The following is a 26,320-nucleotide window of genomic DNA, read 5'->3' as shown; positions in this document are numbered from 1 at the left end:
GCTACACCAGTTGAAACTGGGGGGAATGGCATTGTGCTAAGTGCTCAATGTACACAATCCTTCCTCCAAAAAGCTTACATGCTATACTGAAAAAAGAGAGACAGAGTGGGGGAAAGGAACTGTAACTGCCATTCTATGAATAGGAACTAAGAAGAGATTAAGACCAAAATTTTCAAACTCACTAGTGAATTTGGGTGTGCATCTTGAGACAGCTAGAAGGGGGTCTGGTTTTCAGAGGGTGGATGCTCAGCGCTTCCTGAAAACATAGGCCCTCAAAGGTGTCTCAAGTTGGGCACAAAAAGGGAGGCACACCACATCAATTGTTTGTTGTTTGTTGTTTTTTTAACAATTTTGACTCGGCTTGTCCACTATTGCACAGAAATTCTCTAGCAGAGATGTCTATTTAAGTACATTTAATTCTAAAGCCTTAACAATTTTTATTTTAGGTACCTTATGAAACACTGAACAAACGGTTTCGAGCTGCACAGAAAAATATTGATCGAGAGACGAGCCACGTTACTATGGTTGTTGCAGAGCTGGAGAAGACCTTGAGTAGCTGTCCTGCTGTGGATTCAGTTGTTAGTCTCCTTGATGGAGTAGTTGAAAAGCTCAGTGTTCTGAAAAGAAAGGTAACTGATATTTCTACTGTTTGTTAGATCTTCATTTCTCATTTCAGAGGATTACCTCGGTCATTGTGTTAAGTTACTCCGCGCTTTTATTCTTGTGGTTCAGAAATAAATATTGATGGCACTAGAGAGAGCCTTTAAGGCTATATTGTAAAGCGAATACCAGAAAGTGATCGATTGTATCTTGCTTCACAATGCCTATGAAATTTGGCTTTATGTCTCATGATTTAGTACACCTCTACCCCGATATAACACAGTCATGGGGGGCCAAAAATGCCTACCATGTTATAGGTGAAATGCCTTTATATCGGGGTAGAGGTGGCAGGGCTGCGGCGGTGATTTAAAGAGCCCGGCCGCGGGGAGCCCCAGGCCCTTTAAATCACCGGCAGAGCCCTGCTGCCGCAGCCTCGGAGTAGCAACAGCAGGGTTCCAGTGGTGATTTAAAGGGCCCGGGGATCCCCGCAGCAGCCGGAGCCCCACTGCTACTGCGCTATATGCAAACCCATGTTATATCAGGTCGCATTATAGTGGGGTAGAGGTGTATCACTAAATCTCTTAAAGTAGAAATATGTATATTAAATGCATATTTTTTGAATAGCCAATACAGAAGTATTGCATGACATCAGAGCCATCGTGATGACTGGATTTTCTCTTGTTTTATCTATCTAAACCAGTAGATGAGGCTTCTCTATCTGACAGTCCTGGAGACTGAAGTTTTTTAGCCACAGAAGAGGTAGCAGCAGTTAAGTGAGTTGGTTGCATCACTTCACTTCCCAGCAGAGAGGTATCTCCATCACATCACCACTAAAATTGTGGCATTCTGGCGACATGTCCAAAAAGCGTAAGGCCAGCTGCAGACAGTAGCCCCATTAGTCTGTAAACTAGAGCAACCATAAATGTCTGCATTATTAACGTCCAGTATATAACACTGGTATTTTGTGTGGAAAGCCTCCATCTTTGCCTAATCTGAGCAACATAGTGGCCATGTTTTGCAACTGTACAGCAGTGCAGAGAGGTTACAGCTCGAATAGATCCTGAACTTGGCAGTTGTGCTGAGATGATGTTGAGTCTATATTTCTTGTAAATGACCCATGGCAGACACTTCAATGACAATCTGATGGAGAACCTTTGTGTGAGAGTTGAAGGAACTAGTGAGTATAGAACCCAAATAGCAAAAGCTGAAAAATGCTTTGTCTGTTTCCTTATTCAAAGGGATTGGAGTCTAAGGTGGACCTGATCCTAGCTTTTGAAGCTTTGTCTCTGACTATGAAACATGGAGGTTAACCTTGGCCAGCTCTCCTATTTGGTGGAGTGCTACGTGAAACCTGTTTGTGCTTTGTACTAGAAGAACAACATCTGCGTAGTCAAGGTCTGAGAGCAAGAGATCACTGAACTTAATCAATGGATCTGACAGAATGTTGCGTTATGAAATCCTTTGCCCAACAAAAGAGTGCAGGGACCAAGACTCAGCCCTGCCTGACACCAGATACTGATTTTAAATGTGCTGACATCTGATTATCCAGATGTACACAGGCAGTGGTTCCATTATGCAGCTCACTAATCAAGTCCGGCAGAGTGGTTGAGACACCTATACCCTTTAAGGCTTTCCATAGCATGACTCGGTCAACTGAATCCAACGCAGCCTTAAGATCAATATACGCTACACATTTCTTGAACTCACGATGCAGCTGTGACAACAGGCAGAGGGCCAAAATGGCATCTAATATGAACCTGTTCTTTGTAAAACCTGACTGTTGGAGGTGACGCTTTCAATGTAGCAGGGGCTCTAAATGCGCCAGCAGAACTTGCACAAACAGCTTCCCCAGCATGGACAACAAAATGATTGTTCTTTATCTCTAACGTTCACTGCACAATCTCTTGCCCTTATAAAGTGAGATTACAATACTGTCCTTTCAGGCGGTTGGAAAGGTTCCAGTTCTTTGCATCAGGTGGATGATGGCCACAAGTGATTCCGCTACAGGGCCAAAAGCGCATTTTAGCAGCTCCAGCAGGATACTATCAGCGCCAGCTGCACATCTGTTTTTCAGTTTGCAAATGGTGCGCTGGCAATTTTAAAATCAAGACTGGATATTTTTATAACTGACCTGCTCTAGGAATTAGTTTGGGGAAGCTCTATGGCCTGTGTTACGTAGGAAGTCAGACTAGATCAGCGGTTCTCAAACTGTGGCTCAGGACCCCAAAGAGTGTAGCATGGGGTCGCCAGGGCTGCTATTAGACTTGCTTGGGGCCCAGGCCCCAATGCCCAGGGCTGAAGAGCAAGGACTATGATGCCTCTGCACTCCCCCCTGCCCGCGTCCCTTGGGGCGGCAGAGTTTGGGTGGGCTGAGGCTTCAGTCTGCTCTCCTAGGGTCATGTAGCCTTTTTTGGTCAGAAAGGGGGTCATGGTGTGATGAAGTTTGAGAACCCCTGAACTTGATGAATCACAATGGTCCTTTCTGGTCTTGGAATGTATATATCTATTGATGAAGCTGTAGTAGAGGCTGCAAAAAGAACACACTTTATCCTTGACTAAAGCACTAAGAAAAGATGCGTACTATGACCTTTTCTGTCTGTAAATTTATTCTGATAACTTTACAGCACATTCTTCCCAAAAAAATCTAATTACAAAATAGACACAAGAATCTGGAATGTAATTTGAATAAGTAGCAAAGCTAGACAAGAGCCCAATATCTCATTCTACAAAGAATTACAATGCGACCACTATTCTCTTTTATATGATAGACAGTAGCCAGGCTGGCGTTTCACTGAGGAATAGCAACATGTCTCAGGAAGGCAGATGCCAAGATACATCACCTTTCTCATCTGGTCATTCTGTCACAGTTGCAACCAACAGAGATGCTGCAGTTTCCTCATAAAAGGAAACGGGGGGTCCTGCCAGGCATCCGCAGCAGCCCCTGGACTAAAGACTAGCTCAGATTTGGCCTTCTTGCAAAGGTGGATTAACTACACTTTAACAGGAGTCGCTTCCCCATTGGCATAGTAACATCTTCACTGAAGCGCCACGGTGGTGCAGCTGCACCGGTGCAGCATTTTAAGTATAGATCTGCTGTCAAACCTGTACTTGATACTGAAGATCTTCTTTCCTGGCCTTGTTTATTTCAATAGCAGGAACTGTCAGAACCAGGAGGGTCACTGTGTGCTGATGGTGAAATGAAAACCACCTCAAACTTCAGACATTGACTCAAGGTCTGACAGGATTTAGTCTCTCACTTTATCCTGAACAAAAACATCCAACGAACTGTGGCATAATGTGGACATAAAGGGCCAGATTCTCAGCTGCTGTAAACCAGTGTAACTTCATCAACTCTACGGCAGCTGAGGCTCTGGCCCAAAGACTATGTAAGTATTGACTATCTTCGGTAACAATAGCACTGCTGGCTTCAGCGCTTATTGAGGTGGGCTAAAGATTGCTATAAGTCAGTGGACAGGACAGTCTGAATAACACCAAAGAGCTCTAGTCACATTGCACATCCTCAGGGCAGGTTTATTAACCAAGAGAATACACGAAAGGTTCAAAATAATAAAGAACACTTAACAGGGCCTTTTCGCACTTTACACATCTAGGAAGGGGGAGAACACTGCACTTTCTGACTACTGTCAAGAGCCCCTTCCTGGGTCCTTCCCTGGTGGTCTAACTGCTAAGGGTCTGCAGCTGCTATTTGCAACCTGCAGTGAGATGAACCACATCATGTGCTCCCTGAACTCACTCCCCCTAGTTTTAAGGGCTGAGCCTTGGTATAGGGTGGAGGAATGTGTGCATGACACGTAAACTCTTCTTTCTTCATTGAAGAAAGGTTCTCGGATCCTAAAATGGATCTACAGCTAGTTTGCAGCTTTCACTTGACCTCCCTGTGGCTCTGTTTATCTGTTTGTAAAATGGGGTAATGATAGTTACTTTCTTCATAATGTGCTTTGACATCTGTGGATGAGAGCTCAGTATTTATTTTGCAGGCAGAGCTCAGATATCAGTTATTAGGTCAAGGATACATCCTGTTTGCTTATGAGCCTGCCAGTTTGGTTCTGCCTCTTCAGATACCTTGGAGCTGCAGATCCTTGGATATAAAACTCTTCAGAACTGAAACCATGGAAGTTAACTTTCTGATGTGATTGGACGTTAGGCTTGATCTGTGTCCAACTTTTGAGCAGGTTTTTGGGCTAATCCACTTAATTCCTGGCTACCTGCACTACTGCCAGATACTTCCTCTTGCATCCCTGGCTTGATCCCAGTGTGACAGACAAAGCATATGGGGGAAAACCTGCACTGCTTCCTGGACAGTGTGTTCTGTTATATTTTTGTGGTTGGAGGGGGGAAGGCCTCTCTCACACTTCAGACCTGCTTGGAGAAGGGCTAGCTAGACTTCCTTTGCTCTGGTTAGCAGAAACCTGTGTAGAGCTGTGACGGTGTACCCCATAAGGCTTCATGGGAATATTCTCTGTGTGTGTGTGTGTGTGTGTGTGTGTGTGTGTGTGTGTGTGTGTGTGTGTGTGAATTATAAGTGGAATATAACTGGAATATGTTACATGGCATATCTATGTAAAGGTTATAATCTACTGAATACATTTCTCCTATTTGTATGCATGTATCAGTTTTGTACTTGAAGTTAGGAATATTGGCTGTATACTTGCTTGATTTCTAAGCAGCCTTTGTAAAGCATTTGGTCGGCTTCTTGAGAAAGGAATGGGCAAATTAAGTGCCCAGTCAAGAAGCACTTAAGGGACAATGGATCTTGAGAGGCTCCAATCCGCATAAGAAGTCTACATGAGGACATTCAAGGTAGCAGGGAAACAGTGGCTGCTGCCTGTAAAAACTGAGTCATGCGTGGACATCTGGAGTCACATGGGCAAGTTACAACTCCATCTTGGAGCTGGACTTTGGATAAAAGAGAGGAGGGAGTCTCCACCCACAAGAGAGAGAGTCTACTTAAACCTCTGGGAGACCCCTCCATTTTGTCTTCAGCTGACTCAAGAGAGAGTCTCTCCATCCCCAAGGATTCCTGAAAGAAACTGGAACAAAGAACAGTAACTACAGGGAGTGTGAGTGATTGCTGTACCCAAACTAGAAGGAGACTAGTCTGTAAAAGGAAGCTTACTGGGTGAGGTTTTGATCTGTATTCAGTTTTCTTAGACATAGACTTGCGTGTTCTATTTTATTTTGCTTGGTAATTAACTTTATTCTGTCTGTTATTACTTGGAACCACTTAAATCCTACTTTCTGTTCTTAATCACTTTTTACTTATTAACTCAGAGTATGCATTAATACCTGCGGGTGGGGGAAGCAAACAGCTGTGCATATCTCTCTATCAGTGTTATAGAGGGTGAAAAATTTGAGTTTACCCTGTATAAAGCTTATACAGGGTAAAACAGATTTATCTGGGCTTTAGACCCCATTGAGAGTTGGGCATCTGAGTGTTAAAGACAGCAACACTTCTGTAAGTTGCTTTCTGTTAAGTCTGCAGCTTTGGGGCATGTGGTTCAGACCCTGGTCTGTGTTGGAGCAGATGAGTTTGTCTGGCTCAGCAAGACCAGGTGCTGGAGTCCCAGGCTGGCAGGGAAAACAGGGGCAGAAGTAGTCTTGGCACAGCAGTTGGCAGCCCCAAGGGGGTTTCTGTGATCCAACCCATCACAAGAGCTAGAGAGCACTAGCAGAGAATTGACAAATGGTACCTTCCAGCTTTTTCTTTCCCTACACTTACTCATGGTGAAGGTCAAGGCAAGCAGTAGCCTGTCACTTGTTGCTACTTGCATTTCTAACAATGGTCCCTTTTGGTCTTTCAATGCAAGGCCATGGACGAAGAACATGTTCAGGCAAAGACCCAGTAAACTACTGAGATGGTGTTAAGGGACCCTCTAGCCTGATTTCCTTAGCTCTCAACAGTCCACATTTTTGATGTGTCTATGGGGACGTCTCTGGTGTTCATGTCACTGGTTCTGTTGAGGAAGCCCCAGTCCTGCATTTCTCCCATGCCTACCCCTTTAACCAGCTGACCACGCTTCCCATCAGTGACTCGCTAAACTCATCTCATCAACAGATTTGTAGCAGAGAGGCCCAGGAAAGTATCTGTGTCCTCTCCTAACAGTCCTGACAAGGGGATCAAAGTGGCAGCAGCTCTGGTTCCAAAGTAAATTCAACCAAAATGTTGCATGCATCTTTTCAGGGGAGTTGTATAGAGTTCAGCCTTCATGTTGTTTGCCTTGAAATAATCTTGTTTTTTTCGGATCCATTTCGTTTTCAGAAATTTAATGTCAAGCCAAAACTTTTTGTTTGTATTTTTTTTGTTTTATTTAGCAAAGGAGGATGTTAGTCATTAAAAATAGGAAATGCTCACAACTTTTTTACGAAGAGTCTGTTTGGGTTTTTTGTTGTTTTTTAAATTGTCTTGGACCCTACACTGAAAAATTCTGTAGTAAAATTGAAACACTCTAGTGAGTTGTAGTTACCTCCGTTACAGTGAACCATTTTCTCTTAAGGAGTAATGAAGATTGTTAAAGTTTTGGATTGATATAACAGTTTGAACTAGAGCCAGGCTTAGTGTGGACAAGAACTAGGGAAATTTTTTTAGTGGCTCTGTTAATGCACTGCAATTGGGGCCCAAGACCAGGTATTGGAAAACTAACCTTCCCATGAATAGTCTGTGAATTCTGGTGGATTTCCATTTGAGAGCATGAAACTTCTCTCTTTAACAGGGGCCTTTAGGAGAGAGAGACTGGAGAGTTTAAACCAGTGCATCTGCCTCTTTCCCATTTTTAGTAATGAGATATTTAATTATAACATATAATAGTAAATAAAACTGCCGTTGACTGCTTTCAGTAGGTTGTGCACGTTGACTTATTTTGTGGAATCTAAATTGGCTACTGGTGTAATGTGCAGCAGTCATAAATACCTAGCCTCAAGTTGCAAATGTGGATGTAATTAATTGCTAAGTGAAACATGCAGCATGATTAATCAGCCATCTAATTTGATAGGGTGGGGGAGAAAAGAGTGTGATTATGTGGTAAAAATAGTATTGTTGTGGAAAGAGGCTTTCATTGTGCTGACTCTCTGAGCTAGACACTCTGTAAGAGTGGCTGGGAAAAACTTGTCATCCTGGTTGCTTAAGGTAAAACTAGTAAGTAAAGGTTCCAGCATTAGACCCATGTTGCCAGGAGCACTGGAGGCAGGACACAATCTGCAGAAATCCTTCACAAGTGTTGTAGAATAAAGATAATTTCTACTGATTTAACAAAGATGCTGAGACTTGACCGTAAACTGATTTGAGATCCTTTATTGAAAGATGCTGTGAGGGCCAAATCATCTCTAAGTCCATTAGTGCAGGTCCCAATATATAGCTCCAGTGCTGTAAGAGGACAAAAGAAAGCAAAAATGGAGAGGCTGTACAGGTTGCTCTGCAGTAGCCCCCTGAAGAGTAGCATAGCTCCATGGGGAGGGGGAAATGAGGGCAGAGTATAGGTGCAAGACCAGTGGGTTTCAGCTGTTGGGATGCATTGGCAACAAACTTGTATGGGACTTATGGGTTGGGGTGGTATGCATAGTAAGACATGGTGGCAACTGCTGCTAAAGTGGTCACATTTATGTTTTTTCCATTTTGTAGCCCATGGGGCTAGCTTGCTGTAGTATAGAATCTGTTTTTCGTTATTGGTTTGATTATATTATTTTCTTGGTTTATGTTGTGTATTGAATAATTCCAGTACACATTACTTCATTATACTTGGCTGTAATGCAAGGAACCTGTAGGCCTGTATCCTATATGATTAGCTGGAGCAAAGTAGCATAAGTGTTTGTAACCTTTGGCATAGATAAATGGCCTACCGCAGGGGTTCTCAAACTTCATTGTACCACGACCCCCTTCTGACAACAAAAATTACTACACAGCACCAGGAGGGGGGACTGACGCCTGAGCCCACCCAAGTGCCACTGCCCTGGGTGGGGGAGCCAAAGCCTGAGTCCCACTGCCTCAGGCAGGGAAGGGATCAAGCTGAAGTCCAAAGGCTTCAGCCCCAGCCAGGGGGGGCCTGTAACCTGAGCCCCACCACCCCGGGCTGACTCCCTCAGGCTTGGGCTTCGGCCCTGAGCTCCTGCAAGTCTAAGCCAGCCCTAAATGGGGTTGTGACCAACTTTGGGGTCTTGACCCACAGTTTGAGAACCACTGGCCTACCAGTTACCCCTTTTGACTTTGGGGAACTGAATGGAGAACTGAATGTGTTTAGCAAAATTCTGGAACATACCTTTGGCCTACATCTTTATTTCCATGTTCTGCGGTCTACCTTGTGGTTTGAGGATGAGATAATGAATATTAATATGTATGAATATGATATTAACATGTCAGAATATGCTAGCCTATAGCATAAGTGTACTTGAAGATTTATTTGGGTGGGGAAATAAGATTTGGGCATGGAGGGTTGGGCATTAATATGAAAATTCAGGACAGTGCCAGGACTATATAAGAGGGCAAACCACCATGCGGAGGGGTTGCCCCTTCTTTATCTTCTGTTAAGCTATCCGCTCAGCTTCTGCAATACAGTTCAACTATTCAACACTCGAACATGATCTCTGCCAGCTTGGGATTAGGAGCCTGGACCATTGAACTCATTAGGCATGCCAGAAACAAGGCTCATCCTCTGTCTCCCACTATCAGATTTCCAAGGAAGGGTATGAGTATACTAGTTTAAGTAGCCTTTTAGAAAAGAGATGTTACCACCAGGGACTGTATTACTTCTTTGGGGCTTTGTGGTTTATAGCTTTGATTACTCTCTCATTTATTTTAATAAAGAACTTGAAAATTTGGTTTTGTTCTCAGTGTGAGTGACCTTGCCCCACATCACAAGGGTCCATACAAGACATTGAACTCCCCATGTTCTCTAATTCTGTAGCCTGAATTTGGGACAAGAACCTAAGTATCTTCTTGTCAGATCATTGGCAAGCCATAATAAATTAGCCCTATAAATTCAGGTCAACAATTTAGAAAGATTTACATGGCAGTAGCATCTAAAAGTCTCAGTGAGGCTGGGCCATACTTTGAAATTTCCTGTATATAAGTAGAAAAATGGAACTGAACTGGGAAAATTAACTTAGTAAAATAACTTTTTGTAACTCAGAGGCTACTATATGGATTTTTTGTTTGTTCTGGGCAATGTGTAATCTTGTTTGTTGGATTCGTACACATTCTACATATTGTACAGTAAAGGTGTTATATTGCTTTAAAAGAAACTAATCACTGAAGCTGAAATTTGCTTTAATTTTTAATTGGATAACTCTTTTTCTTAAATTTAGGCAGTTGAATCGATCCAAGCTGAAGATGAGAGCGCAAAACTTTGTAAACGCAGGATTGAGCACCTTAAAGAACATAGTAGTGACCAGCCAGCTGCTGCAAACATGTGGAAGAAAAAACGTATGGATCGCATGATGGTGGAACATCTCTTGCGCTGTGGCTACTACAATACAGCTGTAAAACTAGCCAGGCAGAGTGGTATTGAGGTTGGTACCAACTTCTGTTCTATATAGATTCTTTAATACTGTGCTAATCATTATGGTATCTGAGTGTCAGTTTGTATTAAAGAGAGATTAGGAGAAACACAGCAGTTGATCAGTGATATGCTAGCTATTTTGTGTACTAGAGTATGCCTGAATTCTTACTATTTCAGTTAAATTATTCTCCAAACCAATTCTCTAGAGTCTGTTCTCTCAGTATATGTTTGCATGTTTGTGTGTTAAATAGAAATTAGAATTGGAGTCATAGTGTTGACGTTATAAAATTAAATTAATTCCTAGGCCAAGGCTCCCCCACCACCCAATGTCTTCAAATGTACTGTTACATTTTTATTAAAGAATGTCAGACTGCTGACTAATCAGTTAGTGGAGCTTCCCATCTGTCCAGCAATACTTTAACGATTTGTGAGATGATCAGGCTGATCACAGTAACATAGGCTATCTAGAGTTCTATTGTACTATACTATTATTAAACATCTTTTGGGGCACTTTTTATAATAAAATACTTTGGAATAATTCATTTAATAGTTGTCTCAAGGTTTTGTAGTCAGTGTCTTCCCTCCCTCCTCCCATTTATGGTTTTTCTCCAAAGCAGCAATTTTGTGCATTTTATTTATATTTTCTGGTCATCTTTCACTTTATTTTATGTTACCTTCCTCCTACTTACAAGTTTTCATAAAGTTGCTGAATCATGTTGCCTGACAACACTTCAGGGCTTCTATGCTTCGTGTTCTTTTGCATGGCTTATGTATGCAAGGTGCTGAGCTATCCTGGATCCTGGAAGGCTTTTGTGCTCCACCAGCAACTGCAGCTCAGAGGAAAATGAAATTAATGTTTTAGGAAAAAGCTGGTTGCTATGAGAATCTAGGAGTCTTTCTCCTTAGAAACTGACTTATTTTTGTCTTTCTGAGCTGTTGGGGGTAAGTGCCATTGGGACTCAAAAGTGCCCCGGCTCAGTACTGTAAGCTATATTGGCACTTCTGACACTAGAAGGACAGTGACTGTTGTAGTAAGATGAGTCCCTGAAACATAAACTCTTGTATCAGAGGCCCAGTCTGAGGCCTGAAACCTGAACCAAAGTGCTTCCAGCCATTGCTAAGCAAAAGCTGGGCTGTGAGCCAGAGGCAGGCCCCACTCACAGAAGTTGGCGAGAAGAGGGCTGCTAGAAGCATCCACACGTAAGTGCTAATAAGAGGAACTTGCTCCAAGATGGCATCAGAACACTCCACGGAAATAAAAAGGAACAGACAGGTGCATCTTAAAGACTGGGTCAAAAGAACAGCATGATGGATACATCTGTTTGAAATAACATAATCAAAGGAGGAGACAGCACCCTAATGAGTCAAGGGGCTGTACTTCAATACGTCAGTAGGGATGAGTAATCTGTTCTGTAACTGTATAAAAGTAGGTCCCGGAGTGCACATCTTTGTCTGGCCTAGGAAGCAGTGGAAAGTCCCAGCACTGGCTGAGCCGGTCCATTGCCAGGGGGCACAAATTCGTAGTATGTCATATAGAGTCTACGGGAAACTATTACTGTGCTTCGTTTGACAATAAACCTGGCTCGGGTTCCTTCATACCTTACTAGAGTCTGTTGTCTTGGGGTTTCTCTCGGGGTCTCTCTGTGCAGAACTGAAGCAGCACACAGAGGGAACACGCCTGCAGCCGACTGTTATCATCAAACAAGAGCAGAGCACCACACCGGTAGCTACTGACAACAACTGTTACTGTTCAAAACATATTTCTGAGGAAGAAGGTGGTGGTAGTAGTTTTAGCAGCATGTGTGGTTTTCTGGTTTTGTTTTATTTTTGAGGGGAGGGAATATCTTTAAACTGGACACAGTTCAAAAAGGGGGAACTTATTTGCTAGCCATACCAAAAGCTACAGCATTAATCTAATTGTTTGCTTCCAACCTATTTCGTAATTCCATGGCTGTTTCAATCAATCTGATCTTGTTCGGCCAGCAATGTCTTCAATAAATATGAAAATGAAAGATGGGGAGGAGGAGAAATAAGGAAGTGAAAAATGAGTAGAAGAATCTTTTCTAATAGAAGAGCATCAAATCGTGTTCATAGGCATCTCTTTGCTCATGAGGTCATTGTCCTTGGTTAAGAAGGGCAATGTAACAAGAAGAAGCCTCAAAAATAAAGTACTATTATTCTTGTATCATGTAGCTGCAACTGCATGATCTGCAATTCCGTTGGTCCTCTGCTGACAGGAGGTTTTCCTCCATTGGAACAGGAGCTGTAAGTCTTCTGCTGCATGATCAGGCCTCTATATGTACCAGATATATCTACACAGCAATAAAGAGGTTAAGGAGATTACTTCCTCTCTGTAGCAGCTCACTTCCCTTCTGTAGCAGCTCCTGTTGAGCATTAATTAAACTGAAAAGGCATAACACTGGTTTTGAAGTGAGGATGGCTAGAGTGGGACTGTTCTCTAATGCATTGCAGGACTAAGCAGAATACTTTTTTGTGATGCCTCATGACTTTCCACTTCCATCTGCTGCATAGATAGTTTTCACATTTGCTAATAGTTATTTTTGGACTAAAATATTTGAGTTCATCAGCACCTGACTGCTGCCTTCAGGTCTAACACTCTCAATTGCCTAATGTCTGAATCATTTAACTATTGAAGAAAAGCTTAATAGTTTGAGTAGAGTGAACAAAGAAAGTTTGTGACCCTAAGACTTGCTCTGTGCCAGCTGGCAAAGGGTTCGTTGCCTTCATCAGCAACTCCTATCAGACCTAACATATTGCTGCTGTTGTTGTATTTGTCTGTAAAGAAGGTTGTATGAGGTGTCAAATGATAGCGTATATTTCACTGGTTATTGTAAATCTTCTGTGATGTGTGTATGAATGATTAATTAAGAAGTTGTATGCATGATGTTTTAAATCCTATAACAAGGCAGAGTTGATCAACAAGTTTGTCTTAGACAAAGGAATGTTGATTTACCTGTCTGTCTAGGTCTCTGATGTAAATCAAGCTTTGAAAAATCCAAAACACAATGTGAGCTGCATTTTCATGTAAGTCAACAGGAAAAGCCTGGTTGACAGAGGGATGTGAGATCAGCGTGGGAAGACTCTGGAGACTAAAACCACAGGGTGAGTTCTTTTTTGTGTCTAGGATCAAAACAATGAGTTTGAAGAAAATATAAGTAAAAGCAAAAGGACTTTTTGTTATCTACTTCACTGAGGAACACCCTTGGCAGATGGGGATGATTCATGAAGAAATCTGGATCACGCTTTGACTGAAAATCGGCAGGCTCCTCAGAAAGTCTTCTGAGGATGAGAAACCATTTTAGACAAAGAAGTGCCGGCTGCTCAAGTCCTTCCTCAAGTAGTTGCAGCCACGTATTCCATTTATGGTTGTGCATGCCCAGCAGACCAGAGCCAGGGAAATTTGCTTAGTACTACCCATAGAGGGACGGTGCTCGCATATCATGGCTATAGCCCCCTCCCTCGCCTCCACTTCTGCAGCTCTTCCCTGACTACATGAGAGAGCACACCCTGACTCTCCCTCAGTTCCTTCTCACCACCCATAACTGGAGTGGGAGCTCTGTGTGTTCTCAACCTCTCAGCTAGTTTAGTTTTTCTTTTGTTGTGTATAGTTTTAGTAACCTTGGTGTTAGAGTAGTGTCAGTTGTAGTAAAGTTTTTCCCTCGTTGGGAAAACTCTCACTGGGGTTTAAACACTGTTCTTCATGTGGGGAAGTGATCCCCAACAACAATCCCCACTCACAGTGCTTGTTCTGTCTTGGCGAGGCCCACATCAAGGAGCATCGTGCAATTTGCAGACCATTTAAGAAACAGACTCAAGTGGCTCAGAACCTTCACCGGAAGCAGCATCCCAGAGAGAGAGAAAATAGATGGGCTTGGGGTTCGACCTTTCAATACTTCCTGCCCCAGTGTTTTCCAAGCGCCTGTTTTGACTCCTTTGTCCAGAGCACTGTTCTAGTCATTGCTCTTCCCTCCTCATCTTCTCTTCTGGGAATGTGCCAATAAAGCTTGTGGATGACACAAAGCTGGAAGGTATTGCCAATACAGAGGACCGAGATATCCTACAGGAAGATTTGGATGACCTTGTAAACTGAACGAATAGTAATAGGATGAAATGTAATAGTGAAAAGTGCAAGGTCATGCATTAAGGGATTAATAACAAGAATTTTAGTTATAAATTGGGGACACATCAGTTGGAAGTAATGGAGGAGGAGAAGGACCTTGGAGTATTGTTTGATCACAGGATGACTATGAGCCGCCAATGTGATATGGCCGTTAAAAAAGCTAATGCGGTCTTGGGATGCATCAGACGAGGTATATCCAGTAAAGATAAGGAGGTGTTAGTACCGTTATATAAGGCACTGGTGTGACTTCATCTGGAATATTGTGTGCAGTTCTGGTCTCCCATGTTTAAGAAGGATGAATTCAAACTGGAACAGGTACAGAGAAGGGCTACTAGGATGATCCGAGGAATGGAAAACCTGTCTTATGAAAGGAGACTGAAAGAGCTCGGCTTGTTTAGCCTAACCAAAAGAATGCTGAGGGGAGATATGATTGCTCTCCATAAATATATCAGAGGGATAAATACCAGAGAGGGAGAGGAATTATTTAAGCTCAGTACCAATGTGTGGACAAAAACAAATGGATATAAACTGGCCATCAGGAAGTTTAGACTTGAAAAGGTTTCTAACTATTAGAGGAGTGAAGTTCTGGAACAGACTTCCAAGAGGAGCAGTGGGGGCAAAAGACATATCTGGCTTCAAGACTAAGCTTAATAAATTTATGGAGGGAATGGTATGATGGGATAGCCTAATTTTGGCAATTAATTGATCTTGGACTATTAGCAGTAAATATGCCCAATGGCCTGTGATGGGACGTTAGGTAGGGTGGGATCTGAGTTACTACAGAGAATTCTTTCCTGGGTGTCTGGCTGGTGAGTCTTGCCCACATGCTCAGGGTTTAGCTGATGGCCATGTCTGGGGTCGGGAAGGAATTTTCCTCCAGGGCAGATTGGCAGAGGTCCGGGGGGGGGGGGGGGGTTTCGCCTTCTGCGTCATGGGGTACGGGTCATTTGCTGGAGGTTTCTCTGCACCTTGAGGTCTTTAAACCATGATTTGAGGACTTGAGTGGCTCAGACATAGGTTAGGGGTTTGTTGCGGGAGTGGGTGGGTGAGGTTATGTGGTCTGCGTTGTGCAGGAGGTCAGACTAGACGATAGTAATGGTCCCTTCTAACCTTAAAGTCTATGACTCCGCGACCCATTCTTAACCTTAGCGGACTCTACAAATATATCAGGAACATGAAGTTCTGAATGGTCACTCTATTTACTATCCTCCCCACATTGTCTGAGAATGACTGACTGGTTTGCTGCTTTGGACATTCAGGATGCTTGCTTTCTGTGACTTGGCAAAATCGCCACAGGAAAGTTCCTTCGGTTCATCGTAGCAGAACGCCACTTTCAACATGCAGTGCTTCCATTCAGCCCCTCCTCTGCCCTCTAGGTTTTTATCAAATGTGTGGTCGTTGTTATGGTGTATCTCAGAAAGGAGGGAATTTATATTTTCTCATATCAGGATGACTGGTACTGAGGGGCAGATCCAGAAAGGAAGCTCTTGCTCATGTCAGCACCACTCTGCGCTTGCTTGACCATCTGGGTCTTATCCTAAACACCAGAAAGTCAACCTTGGCTCCTACTCAAAAAATCAAGGTAATTGGGGCTCTGTTAGATTCCACAATATTGAGAGAGTTTCTGCTGATGACTGTCTTTAGACAATTAGCCACTTTTCCCTCTGTCTGCAGTCTCAGCATTCCACGACTGTTCAGGCATCTGAGGCCCTTGGGCCACATGTCCACTTGCATGCAAGTAGTCCAATTTTCAAGGTTTTGCCTTTGCCCACTTTAGATGTGGCTCAGGATGGTCTACTGTCCTGCTTGTCATTCTCTAGACAGACTTGTTCATCTCCCTCCACTGGTCCTGGACTCCTTGCAATGATGGATGCATCCAGAGAACATTTGCAAACACTTTCCCTTTTGTCCAGCCCTCACCAACCAAGGCAGTTGTTACCAATGCCTCACAGATGGGTTGGGGGGTCATACTTGGGGTTGCTGAAAGTACTGGGACTGCACTTACAGTGGGAAGACTCACACCATATTGACTTGCTGGAGCTTCACGCCATCTACAGTGCATGTCATGCTTTTCAGCACCATATCAGTGACTCAGCGATTCACATACTTACCGACAATACCACTGCAATGTATTATGTGAACAAACAAGGGGAAGCACATGCTAGGTTGCTCTGTTTTGAGGAGATTAGGGCGTAGTAGTTCTGCGTTGAGGAAAACCTTGCGCCAATAGCCATTCACTTGCCCGAGATTCAGAATCATCTCAGCAGTAATTTTCCGTAAGTCACAAATGTTTCCTGAAGACAAGTGTCCGCTGGGTCATCTTCACTTCTTGGGACATCCCCATTACAGTGACCAACAACAAATGTGTGTTCTGTTCTCAGTGGGGCCTCAATACAGACTCCTTGTCTGATGCTTTCTACCTCAGCTGGTAGTCAGCTTCCTATATGCCTTTCCTGTGGTCCCAGTCATTCCTCAGTGTAATAACCTTAGTCCCAGATTTGGACCTTAGCGTCCAAAATATGGGGGTTAGCATGAAAACCTCCAAGCTTAGTTACCAGCTTGGACCTGGTACCTGCTGCCACCACCCAAAAAATTAGAGTGTTTTGGGGCACTCTGGTCCCTCTGAAAAACCTTCCCTGGGGACCCCAAGACCCAAATCCCTTGAGTCTCACAACCAAGGGAAATAATCCTTTTTCCCTTCCCCCCTCCAGGTGCTCCTGGAGAGATACACAGACACAAGCTCTGTGAAACTACACAGAGGGACTCCCCCTCTCCGTTCCCAATCCTGGAAACAAAAGTACTTTCCTATTTCCCCCAGAGGGAATGCGAAATCAAGCTAGCAATCCAACACACAGATCTCCCCTGATTTCTTCCTCCCACCAATTCCCTGGTGAGTACAGACTCAATTTCCCTGAAGTAAAGAAAAACTCCAACAGGTCTTAAAAGAAAGCTTTATATAAAAAGAAAGAAAAATAAGTACAAATGTTCTCTCTGTATTAGGATGATACAACACAGGGTCAATTGCTTAAAAGAATATTGAATAAACAGCCTTATTCAAAAAGAATACAAATCAAAGCACTCCAGCACTTATATTCATGCAAATACCAAAGAAAAGAAACCATAGAACTTACTATCTGATCTCTTTGTCCTTACACTTAGAAACAGAAAATAAGAAAGTAGAGCTACTTCTCCAAAGCTCAGAGAAAGCAGGCAGGCAGGCAGACAAAAGACAAAGACCTCAGACACAAAATTCCCTCCACCCAAAGTTGAAAAAATCCGGTTTTTTGATTGGTCCTCTGGTCAGGTGCTTCAGGTGAAAGAGACATTAACCCTTAGCTATCTGTTTATGACACGCCCCCCAAATTGCAGACAGTGGGGAAGCTCACTGGCGGCGATTTCCTTCTAGAACTTGAAAATAAACAGATTAATACAACAGATACACCTTTACATATACTCCTAAGTATATAACTAACAGACTTCTACATTTTAAGAACACTTTTTAACTACTGAATTCTGGGAAACTCTCACGGGAGAGTGCATCAGCTACTTTGTTAGAAGCTCCTGTGATGTGTTGAATTTCAAAATCAAAATCTTGGAGAGCTAAACTCCAACGAAGAAGTTTCTTGTTGTTCCCCTTGGCAGTATGAAGCCACTTTAGTGCAGCATGGTCAGTTTGTAGTTGGAACCGCCGTCCCCAAACATATGGGCGTAGCTTTTCCAGGGCGTACACAATGGCATAGCATTCCTTTTCACTGACTGACCAGTGACTTTCCCTCTCAGACAGTTTCTTGCTGAGAAACACGACAGGATGGAAGTTGTGATCTGTTGCTTCCTGCATGAGCACTGCTCCTATACCACGCTCAGATGCATCTGTGGTTACTAGGAATGGCTTGTCAAAGTCCGGGGCCCTGAGCACAGGGTCAGACATGAGCATCGCCTTAAGCTGGGTAAAGGCCTTTTGACACTCATCAGTCCACTTAACGGCATTTGGCTGGGTCTTTTTGGTCAGGTCGGTCAATGGGGCAGCGATTTGGCTGTAGTGTGGTACAAATCACCTGTAGTATCCGGCCAAGCCTAAGAAGGATTGGACCTGCTTCTTTGACTTTGGGACAGGCCACTTTTGGATAGCATCCACCTTGGCCTGTAGGGGGTTTATGGTTCCTCGACCCACCTGGTGCCCCAGGTAAGTCACTCTGTTTTGGCCTATTTGACACTTTTTGGCCTTAACAGTTAGTCCAGCCTGCCTGATGCGCTCAAAGACCTTTTCCAGGTGTAGTAGGTGTTCGGGCCAGGAGTCTGAAAAAATGGCCACATCATCGAGGTAGGCAACTGCAAATTCTCCCAGTCCAGCTAGTAGACCATCTACCAGCCTCTGGAAGGTGGCGGGTGCATTTCGAAGGCCGAAAGGAAGGACATTGAATTCATACACCCCCGCATGGGTGACGAATGCTGACCTCTCCTTGGCAGGTTCATCTAGCGGTACTTGCCAGTACCCCTTGGTTAAGTCTATTGTAGAGATGAACTGGGCACGTCCCAACTTCTCCAATAGCTCATCGGTACGTGGCATTGGATAGTTGTCCGGACGAGTTACAGCATTTAGCTTACGGTAGTCCACGCAAAAGCGTATTTCCCCATCTGGTTTGGGTACCAGAACCACTGGAGATGCCCATGCACTGGTAGATGAGCGGATTATACCCATCTGTAGCATGTTCTGGATCTCCCGTTCTATAGCAGCTTGGGCATGAGGAGACACTCGGTAGGGTGGGGTTCTGATTGGGTGAGCATTACCTGTATCAATGGAGTGGTATGCCCGTTCAGTCCGTCCTGGGGTGGCTGAGAACAATGGGGCGAAGCTAGTGCACAGCTCCTTGATTTGTTGCCGCTGCAGACGTTCCAGGGTGGTTGAGAGGTTCACCTCTTCCACGCCACCGTCTTTTTTCCCGTCGTAGTAGACACCGTCAGGCCACTCAGCATCCTCTCCCTGGACTGTAAACTGACAAACCTGTAAGTCTCTGGAATAGAAAGGCTTGAGAGAATTAACATGGTACACTTTAGGCTTTAGTGAGGAATTGGGAAATGCTATGAGGTAGTTTACAGCTCCCAGGCGCTCTTGGACCGTGAATGGCCCTTCCCATGATGCTTCCATCTTATGGGCCTGTTGCGCCTTCAAGACCATAACCTGGTCTCCTACCTTGAAGGAACGTTCTCTGGCATGTCTGTCATACCAGGCCTTTTGCTCTTCCTGAGCATTCTGTAGGTTCTCTCTAGCAAGGGCTAAAGAGTGTCGGAGGGTGCTTTGTAGGTTGCTTACAAAGTCCAGAATGTTAGTTCCTGGAGAAGGCGTAAACCCCTCCCATTGCTGCTTCACCAAGTGTAATGGCCCCTTAACCTCGTGACCATACACAAGTTCAAATGGTGAAAACCCTAAACTGGGATGTGGTACAGCCCTGTAGGCAAACAGCAACTGCTGCAACACTAGGTCCCAATTATTGGAGAATTCGTTGATGAATTTTCGTATCATGGCCCCCAAAGTTCCATTGAACCTTTCCACCAGGCCATTGGTTTGATGGTGGTATGGGGTGGCAACCAAGTGATTCACCCCATGAGTTTCCCACAGTTTTTCCATGGTCCCTGCCAGGAAATTAGACCCTGAATCTGTAAGGATGTCAGAGGGCCAACCTACCCTGGCAAAGATGTCTGTTAGGGCCAGGCACACAGTGTTAGCCCTGGTGTTGCCTAGAGCTACTGCTTCTGGCCATCGAGTAGCAAAGTCCACTAAAGTCAGTACGTACTGCTTTCCTCTGGGTGTCTTTTTTGGGAAAGGACCCAGAATATCCACAGCTACTCGCTGAAATGGGACCTCAATTATGGGAAGTGGCTGGAGAGGGGCCTTGACCTGGTCTTGAGGCTTTCCCACTCTTTGGCATACCTCACAAGACCGGACATACTTGGCAACATCCTTGCCCATCCCCTCCCAGTGGAAGGACTTCCCCAACCGGTCCTTGGTTCGGTTCACCCCAGCATGGCCACTGGGATGATCATGGGCTAAGCTTAAGAGCTTCCCCCGGTACTTAGTTGGAACCACCAACTGTTTTTGCGGCTGCCATTCTTCCCGGTGTCCACCAGAAAGAATTTCCTTGTATAAAAGTCCTTGGTCTATAACAAACCGGGATCGATTAGAAGAGCTGAGAGGCGGTGGGGTGCTCCGTGCCGCCGCCCACGCTTTCTGAAGGCTGTCATCTGCTTCCTGCTCAGCCTGGAACTGTTCCCTTGAGGCTGGGGTCACCAGTTCTTCCTCAGACTGTGGACTTGGGCTTGGTCCCTCTGGAAGCAATGTAGGTGATGGGGTTGTTTCCGTTGTTGGTGAACCGCTCTCCGCTGGTGCACCTGAGGGTATTTCAGGCTCTGGCTGAGCCTTTTGGGTATGGCTGTCTGTCGCTTCTGCCAGTTTTGGCTCGCTGGCGCCCTCTGGCGTTGAGTTTGAAGATGTAGTTGCACTTGCTGGTGCTGGTTGCTGTTCCAGTTCCGGGCCTGGGACTGGAGATGCTGTGGCTGTTTCAGTGGTAGGCATGGAATCCGGGTCCACTACCTCTGTCTGGGTCTCTGGTAACACAGATGGGGCCTCTGTGGACGGCTCAGGAACAGGAATGGGTCTGGAAGCTTGCCTGGTTTGGCTACGTGTAACCATTCCCACTCTCTTGGCCCGCCTCACCTGGTTGGCCAAGTCTTCCCCCAGTAGCATGGGGATAGGATAATTGTCATAGACTGCAAAAGTCCACATTCCTGACCAGCCTTTGTACTGGACTGGCAGTTGAGCTGTAGGCAAGTCTACAGCTTGTGACATGAAGGGGTAAATTGTAACTTTGGCCTTTGGGTTGATGAATTTGGGGTCAACGAAGGATTGGTGGATAGCTGACACTTGTGCCCCTGTGTCTCTCCACGCAGTAACCTTCTTTCCGCCCACTCTCAAATTTTCCCTTCGCTCCAAGGGTATTTGAGAGGCATCCGGGCCTGGGGATCTTTGGTGTGATGGTGGTGTAATGAATTGCACTCGCATAGTGTTCTTGGGACACTTGGCCTTGATATGTCCCAGTTCATTACACGTAAAGCATCTTCCATCTGATGGGTCACTGGGCCGAGGTGAGTTACTGGAGACTGGTGAGGTTGAAGGGTAGGGTATCTGTGGCTTTACTTGGGTGGTATGTGGGGTCTTTGGCTGTCCTCGGTTGTAGGGTTTATGGTCTGTGTGCCCCCTGGGGTAATCGTTCCCCTTGACAGTAGCTTTCTTGCTTTCTGCCAGTTCCATCCATTTGGCTCCAATCTCCCCCGCCTCAGCGACATCTTTGGGTTTTCCATCTTGTATGTACCGTGTGATGTCTTCAGGAACACCATCCAAGAACTGCTCCATTTGTATGAGGAGGTTCAGTTCTTCCAAGGTTTGAATGTTGTTTCCTGTTATCCAGGCCTCATAGTTTTTTGCAATGTAGTAGGCGTGTTTGGGAAATGACATCTCTGGTTTCCACTTTTGGGTTCTGAAGCGCCGACGGGCATGATCTGGGGTTATCCCCATCCTGTATCTGGCCTTGGTTTGAAAAAGTTTATAGTCATTCATTTGGTGCTTAGGCATTTCAGCTGCCACCTCTGCTAAAGGTCCACTGAGCTGTGACCTCAATTCTACCATGTACTGGTCTTCGGGAATGCTGTACCCAAGACAGGCTCTTTCAAAATTTTCCAAGAAGGCCTCGGTGTCATCACCTGCCTTGTAGGTGGGAAATTTCCTGTGCTGTGGAGCAATATTTGGCGCCGGGTTGTTAGGGTTGGCTGGCACATGCAGCCCAGCTTTTGCCAACTCCAGTTCATGTTTTCTCTGTTTTTCCTTCTCTTCATTTTCTTTTTGTTGTTTTTCCATTTCTCGGCGGTGGGCCGCCTCTCTTTCTCTTTCTCTTATTTCCATCTCTGTTTGTTTTATTTCCAGTTGTCGCCTGTGTTCAGCTTCTCTGACTTGCTCTTGGGCCTCAATTTTTGCCTTAGAAGTCATGATTCCTGTTTTCTTGTGTTGGGGTGCCCTCCGGTGTTTATCTTCTGAACTGCAGGTTCTCTGTTGCCTCCTGAAGTCTGCCTAGCAACAGTGTTTTTTGTCCTTTTCTCTCTCTAGCTAATGTTCAATGAAGGGAAACCAGAAAAACCACTTTTTTTGCATGCCTATAAGTGCTGGTACTTGCCTCCTAATGGGAGGGCTATTGCATGACAAAAGACCCTTAACAGGTTCTTAATGGCTTCTCGCTTAACATGCAAGCCACAAACTGCCAGAGAGAGCAGAAAAAAAAAATTTCTCTCTGGTTCCCTTTGAAAACCAACTGTTTCTCTCTGCTAAAAAGCCCTTAGCAGAGAAAAGAAAAATATAATATTTCTACTGGCTTCTGGATTCTGTCTATATCCCACCGCTGCCACCATGTAATAACCTTAGTCCCAGATTTGGACCTTAGCGTCCAAAATATGGGGGTTAGCATGAAAACCTCCAAGCTTAGTTACCAGCTTGGACCTGGTACCTGCTGCCACCACCCAAAAAATTAGAGTGTTTTGGGGCACTCTGGTCCCTCTGAAAAACCTTCCCTGGGGACCCCAAGACCCAAATCCCTTGAGTCTCACAACCAAGGGAAATAATCCTTTTTCCCTTCCCCCCTCCAGGTGCTCCTGGAGAGATACACAGACACAAGCTCTGTGAAACTACACAGAGGGACTCCCCCTCTCCGTTCCCAATCCTGGAAACAAAAGTACTTTCCTATTTCCCCCAGAGGGAATGCGAAATCAAGCTAGCAATCCAACACACAGATCTCCCCTGATTTCTTCCTCCCACCAATTCCCTGGTGAGTACAGACTCAATTTCCCTGAAGTAAAGAAAAACTCCAACAGGTCTTAAAAGAAAGCTTTATATAAAAAGAAAGAAAAATAAGTACAAATGTTCTCTCTGTATTAGGATGATACAACACAGGGTCAATTGCTTAAAAGAATATTGAATAAACAGCCTTATTCAAAAAGAATACAAATCAAAGCACTCCAGCACTTATATTCATGCAAATACCAAAGAAAAGAAACCATAGAACTTACTATCTGATCTCTTTGTCCTTACACTTAGAAACAGAAAATAAGAAAGTAGAGCTACTTCTCCAAAGCTCAGAGAAAGCAGGCAGGCAGGCAGCCAAAAGACAAAGACCTCAGACACAAAATTCCCTCCACCCAAAGTTGAAAAAATCCGGTTTTTTGATTGGTCCTCTGGTCAGGTGCTTCAGGTGAAAGAGACATTAACCCTTAGCTATCTGTTTATGACACTCAGGTCATTCTGAAGATCAAGGCAGGTCAGGCCAAGTTCATTCTCATGGGTGAGACAGTGTTGGTTTTCCAACCTTCTTGCTCTCTCTGTTCAGGTTCCCATACTGCTGCTGCTCCATTCCAACCTACTCGCTCAGAATCATGGCTGCACCTTGCATCCTAGGCTCAGTTCCCTGCATCTTACAGCGTGGCTGCCGTATGGTTGAATGAGGAGGAAGAGCAGTGTTCGGCAGCTGTCGAACAAGTCCTCTCAACATTAGAAAGTCCTGTACCAGAATCTCCCATTCAGTAAAATGGAAGTGGTTTTTGGTGTTTGTCATTAGCCTTCAGAATCCAACCGATGCTGGCTTCTATTCAGGACATCTTGGAATATCTGCTACACCTTCAATTGTTAGGGCTTGCACTTAGCTAATTGCAGCATTATTGGCATTTCATTCCCCCTCTTCAGAGAAGATTAGTCTCCCCTATGCTCTGGTAACAAGTGCTACTACTTCTACGTCCTTTGGTCCGAGAGCCGGTTTCCCGGTGAGACCTAAATACAGCCCTACTGGCTCTGATGTGTCCTCTGTTCGAGATTCTAGCATCTTATCCCTTTCCGCTCTTGTCAGAAAACTGCTTTCCTGGTAGTGATAACATCTGCAAGGAGAGTGTTAGTGCAGGTTCTGATGGAAGAGCCTCCTTATACACAGTTCTCCAGAGACAAGGTGACTCTGTGACCCACCCAAAATTTTTGTCTAAAGTGGTCTGTTGTTTCATTTGAACCAGGTGGTATATTTACCTGTGCTTTTTCTAAGTTGCATTCTTCTCTGGAGGATCCATCTCTCCATTCCTTAGAAGGCAGAGGATGTCTAGCATTTTATCTGAACAGGACTAAACCATTCTGTGCATTGCTGTTTGGTTGTGTCGCATGCAGACTACATGAAGGGTCAGGCAGTCTCTTTGCAGACAATCTCCAAATGAGTAACATCCTGCATAAAGACTACATATGAAATAGCCTTGGCTAGGCCCCGTCAGTATGTGCAGGCTCATTCTGTGCGAGCACAAGCAATGTTCATAGCATTTCTCATTCCAATTTCCGTATTGAACATTTGCAGGTCTGCTTATGTGGTTGTCAATACATACGTTCACAAACCATTATGCCATAACAGCATCTTCTAGAGCGGATGCAAGCTTTGGTAGAGCAGTCCTGCTGTCCTCGTTTAGGTGGATTCCAAGCCCTGCCGCCTTGGTGCTGGGAGGTACTGCTTATGAGTTACCTAAGTGGAATACATGGCTGAAGAAGAAATTGTTACTTACTATAATGGTGGTTCTTTGAGATGTGATGCAGGCCTGTATTCCATGACCCACCCTCTGTCCTCTCTGCATTGGAATTTCACTTCAAGGCATTCAGTGTAAAGGAATTGGGAGAGGGTTGGGGCAGCGCCACCTCATGTAGCCAGGGGAGGGGCTACAGCCATGAGGCACGAGCACTGCCCCTCTTAAGAGTCCTACTAGACAAATTTCTCCAGCTCCAGTGTTCTGGGTGCACACACACCAAAGTGAATACAGATCTGCATCACATCTCAAAGAATGAAAGTTACAGTAGGTAACTATTTCTTACGTTTAGTCTTAGCATGTTATACTTTTGTTTTATTTGTAACCAATTCTCTTTCCACTATCCTTTCTCAGAATCACTTAAATCTGTTCTTTATTAATACTTATTCTTAGTTTTATTATAAGTTCATCTCAGTGCAGTAATATTAAATGTGAATCCTCAGCTGCACCAAACAGGTTGGTGTGTATACTATCCCTTTTGGAGATAGTGAACTTGTTTAATGTCTGTGAGTGTCCTCTGATGGGCTGGATATTACAGGATAATGCTCGTCAAGGAGACTCAGGGATTGGATGCACCTAAACTTTACCTGCAAGCCCCAGTAAAGGCCGGCAGAGCTTCTGAGCAGATTGTTTGGGTGGGTAACAGATTGGCATGACAGGGAGCGGACATTCAGTTTAGCACTATCAAATCTCTCTCTGTGAGTCAGGTGAGTAACATGGAGACTCAGTCCTGAGTGGCCTCAGGAAGCATTGCACAGTCCTTTTTATTGGCTTTTGTCTGGCCAGACTTTATATGTTAAATGTTAAGACTGAATTGCATGGAAGCTAAATTTTGACAAAATGGGACCAAGTTTCCCATGTAGACAGCCTCTCGTTAGAGAAAAGTGAAAACACTAATACAAAGAGTATCTGTACATCTTTTGAAGTAGATCTACTGCTGTTTATAATTTTAAGAGTTTTGAACAAACTAACTTCTTACTGAAACATAAGACCAGTGCATTAAGTGAACCAGAATTTAATTATAATCAAAGCAAACTGTTGCTCAGCAGAAATACTCTGAAACCTTTTATTGAGGTCTTTCATGTTGTGGTGCAGACTAAGGGAATGTTAATATTCAGTTGTTGCTCAGAATTTCCTGATTTACCAAGCAGATAGTTTTATTTTCTGTAGCAGAACAGAGGCTAGTGGCGCACAGAACAAAGTGGTGCCTGGTTCTGTAGAAGTGATCCTAATGGGAATCTAGCTGAAGATTTGGGGGGAGGGGGGAAATAGTACAAAGGCAAGAGAAAACTGAGCTAATTTGAACCAAATAAATTAACTACTTTCAGTAAAATGTCCCTGAACTGCAAATTTATATAAATAGTATTCACCTGCCAAAGAGTAGGCAGATCGACTTCCTTGACCCTACAGAGATGTATAGATAGAT

At 44.3% G+C, this 26,320-nt stretch overlaps 1 protein-coding gene across 7 annotated transcripts in view; it reads left to right on the top strand.

Annotated features, from left to right (window-relative positions):
- The window catches only part of MAEA (macrophage erythroblast attacher, E3 ubiquitin ligase), a 127,787-nt gene that overhangs the window by 29,140 nt on the left and 72,327 nt on the right, over window positions 1–26,320 (top strand). For all 7 annotated transcript variants that reach the window (XM_050947840.1, XM_050947836.1, XM_050947834.1 and 4 more), the window contains exons 2-3: window positions 447–629; window positions 9,916–10,119. In XM_050947840.1, coding sequence (XP_050803797.1) covers window positions 522–629; window positions 9,916–10,119 — 312 coding nt within the window. In that variant the 5' untranslated portion in view covers window positions 447–521. The remainder of the gene's footprint in view (window positions 1–446; window positions 630–9,915; window positions 10,120–26,320) is intronic.

The sequence above is a fragment of the Gopherus flavomarginatus genome, chromosome 3, assembly GCF_025201925.1.
Source record: "Gopherus flavomarginatus isolate rGopFla2 chromosome 3, rGopFla2.mat.asm, whole genome shotgun sequence".
In the NCBI taxonomy this organism is placed as follows: Eukaryota; Metazoa; Chordata; order Testudines; family Testudinidae; genus Gopherus; species Gopherus flavomarginatus.
The sequence above is the reverse complement of the archived record's forward strand: the minus strand, read 5'-3'. Positions and strand labels throughout refer to the sequence as shown.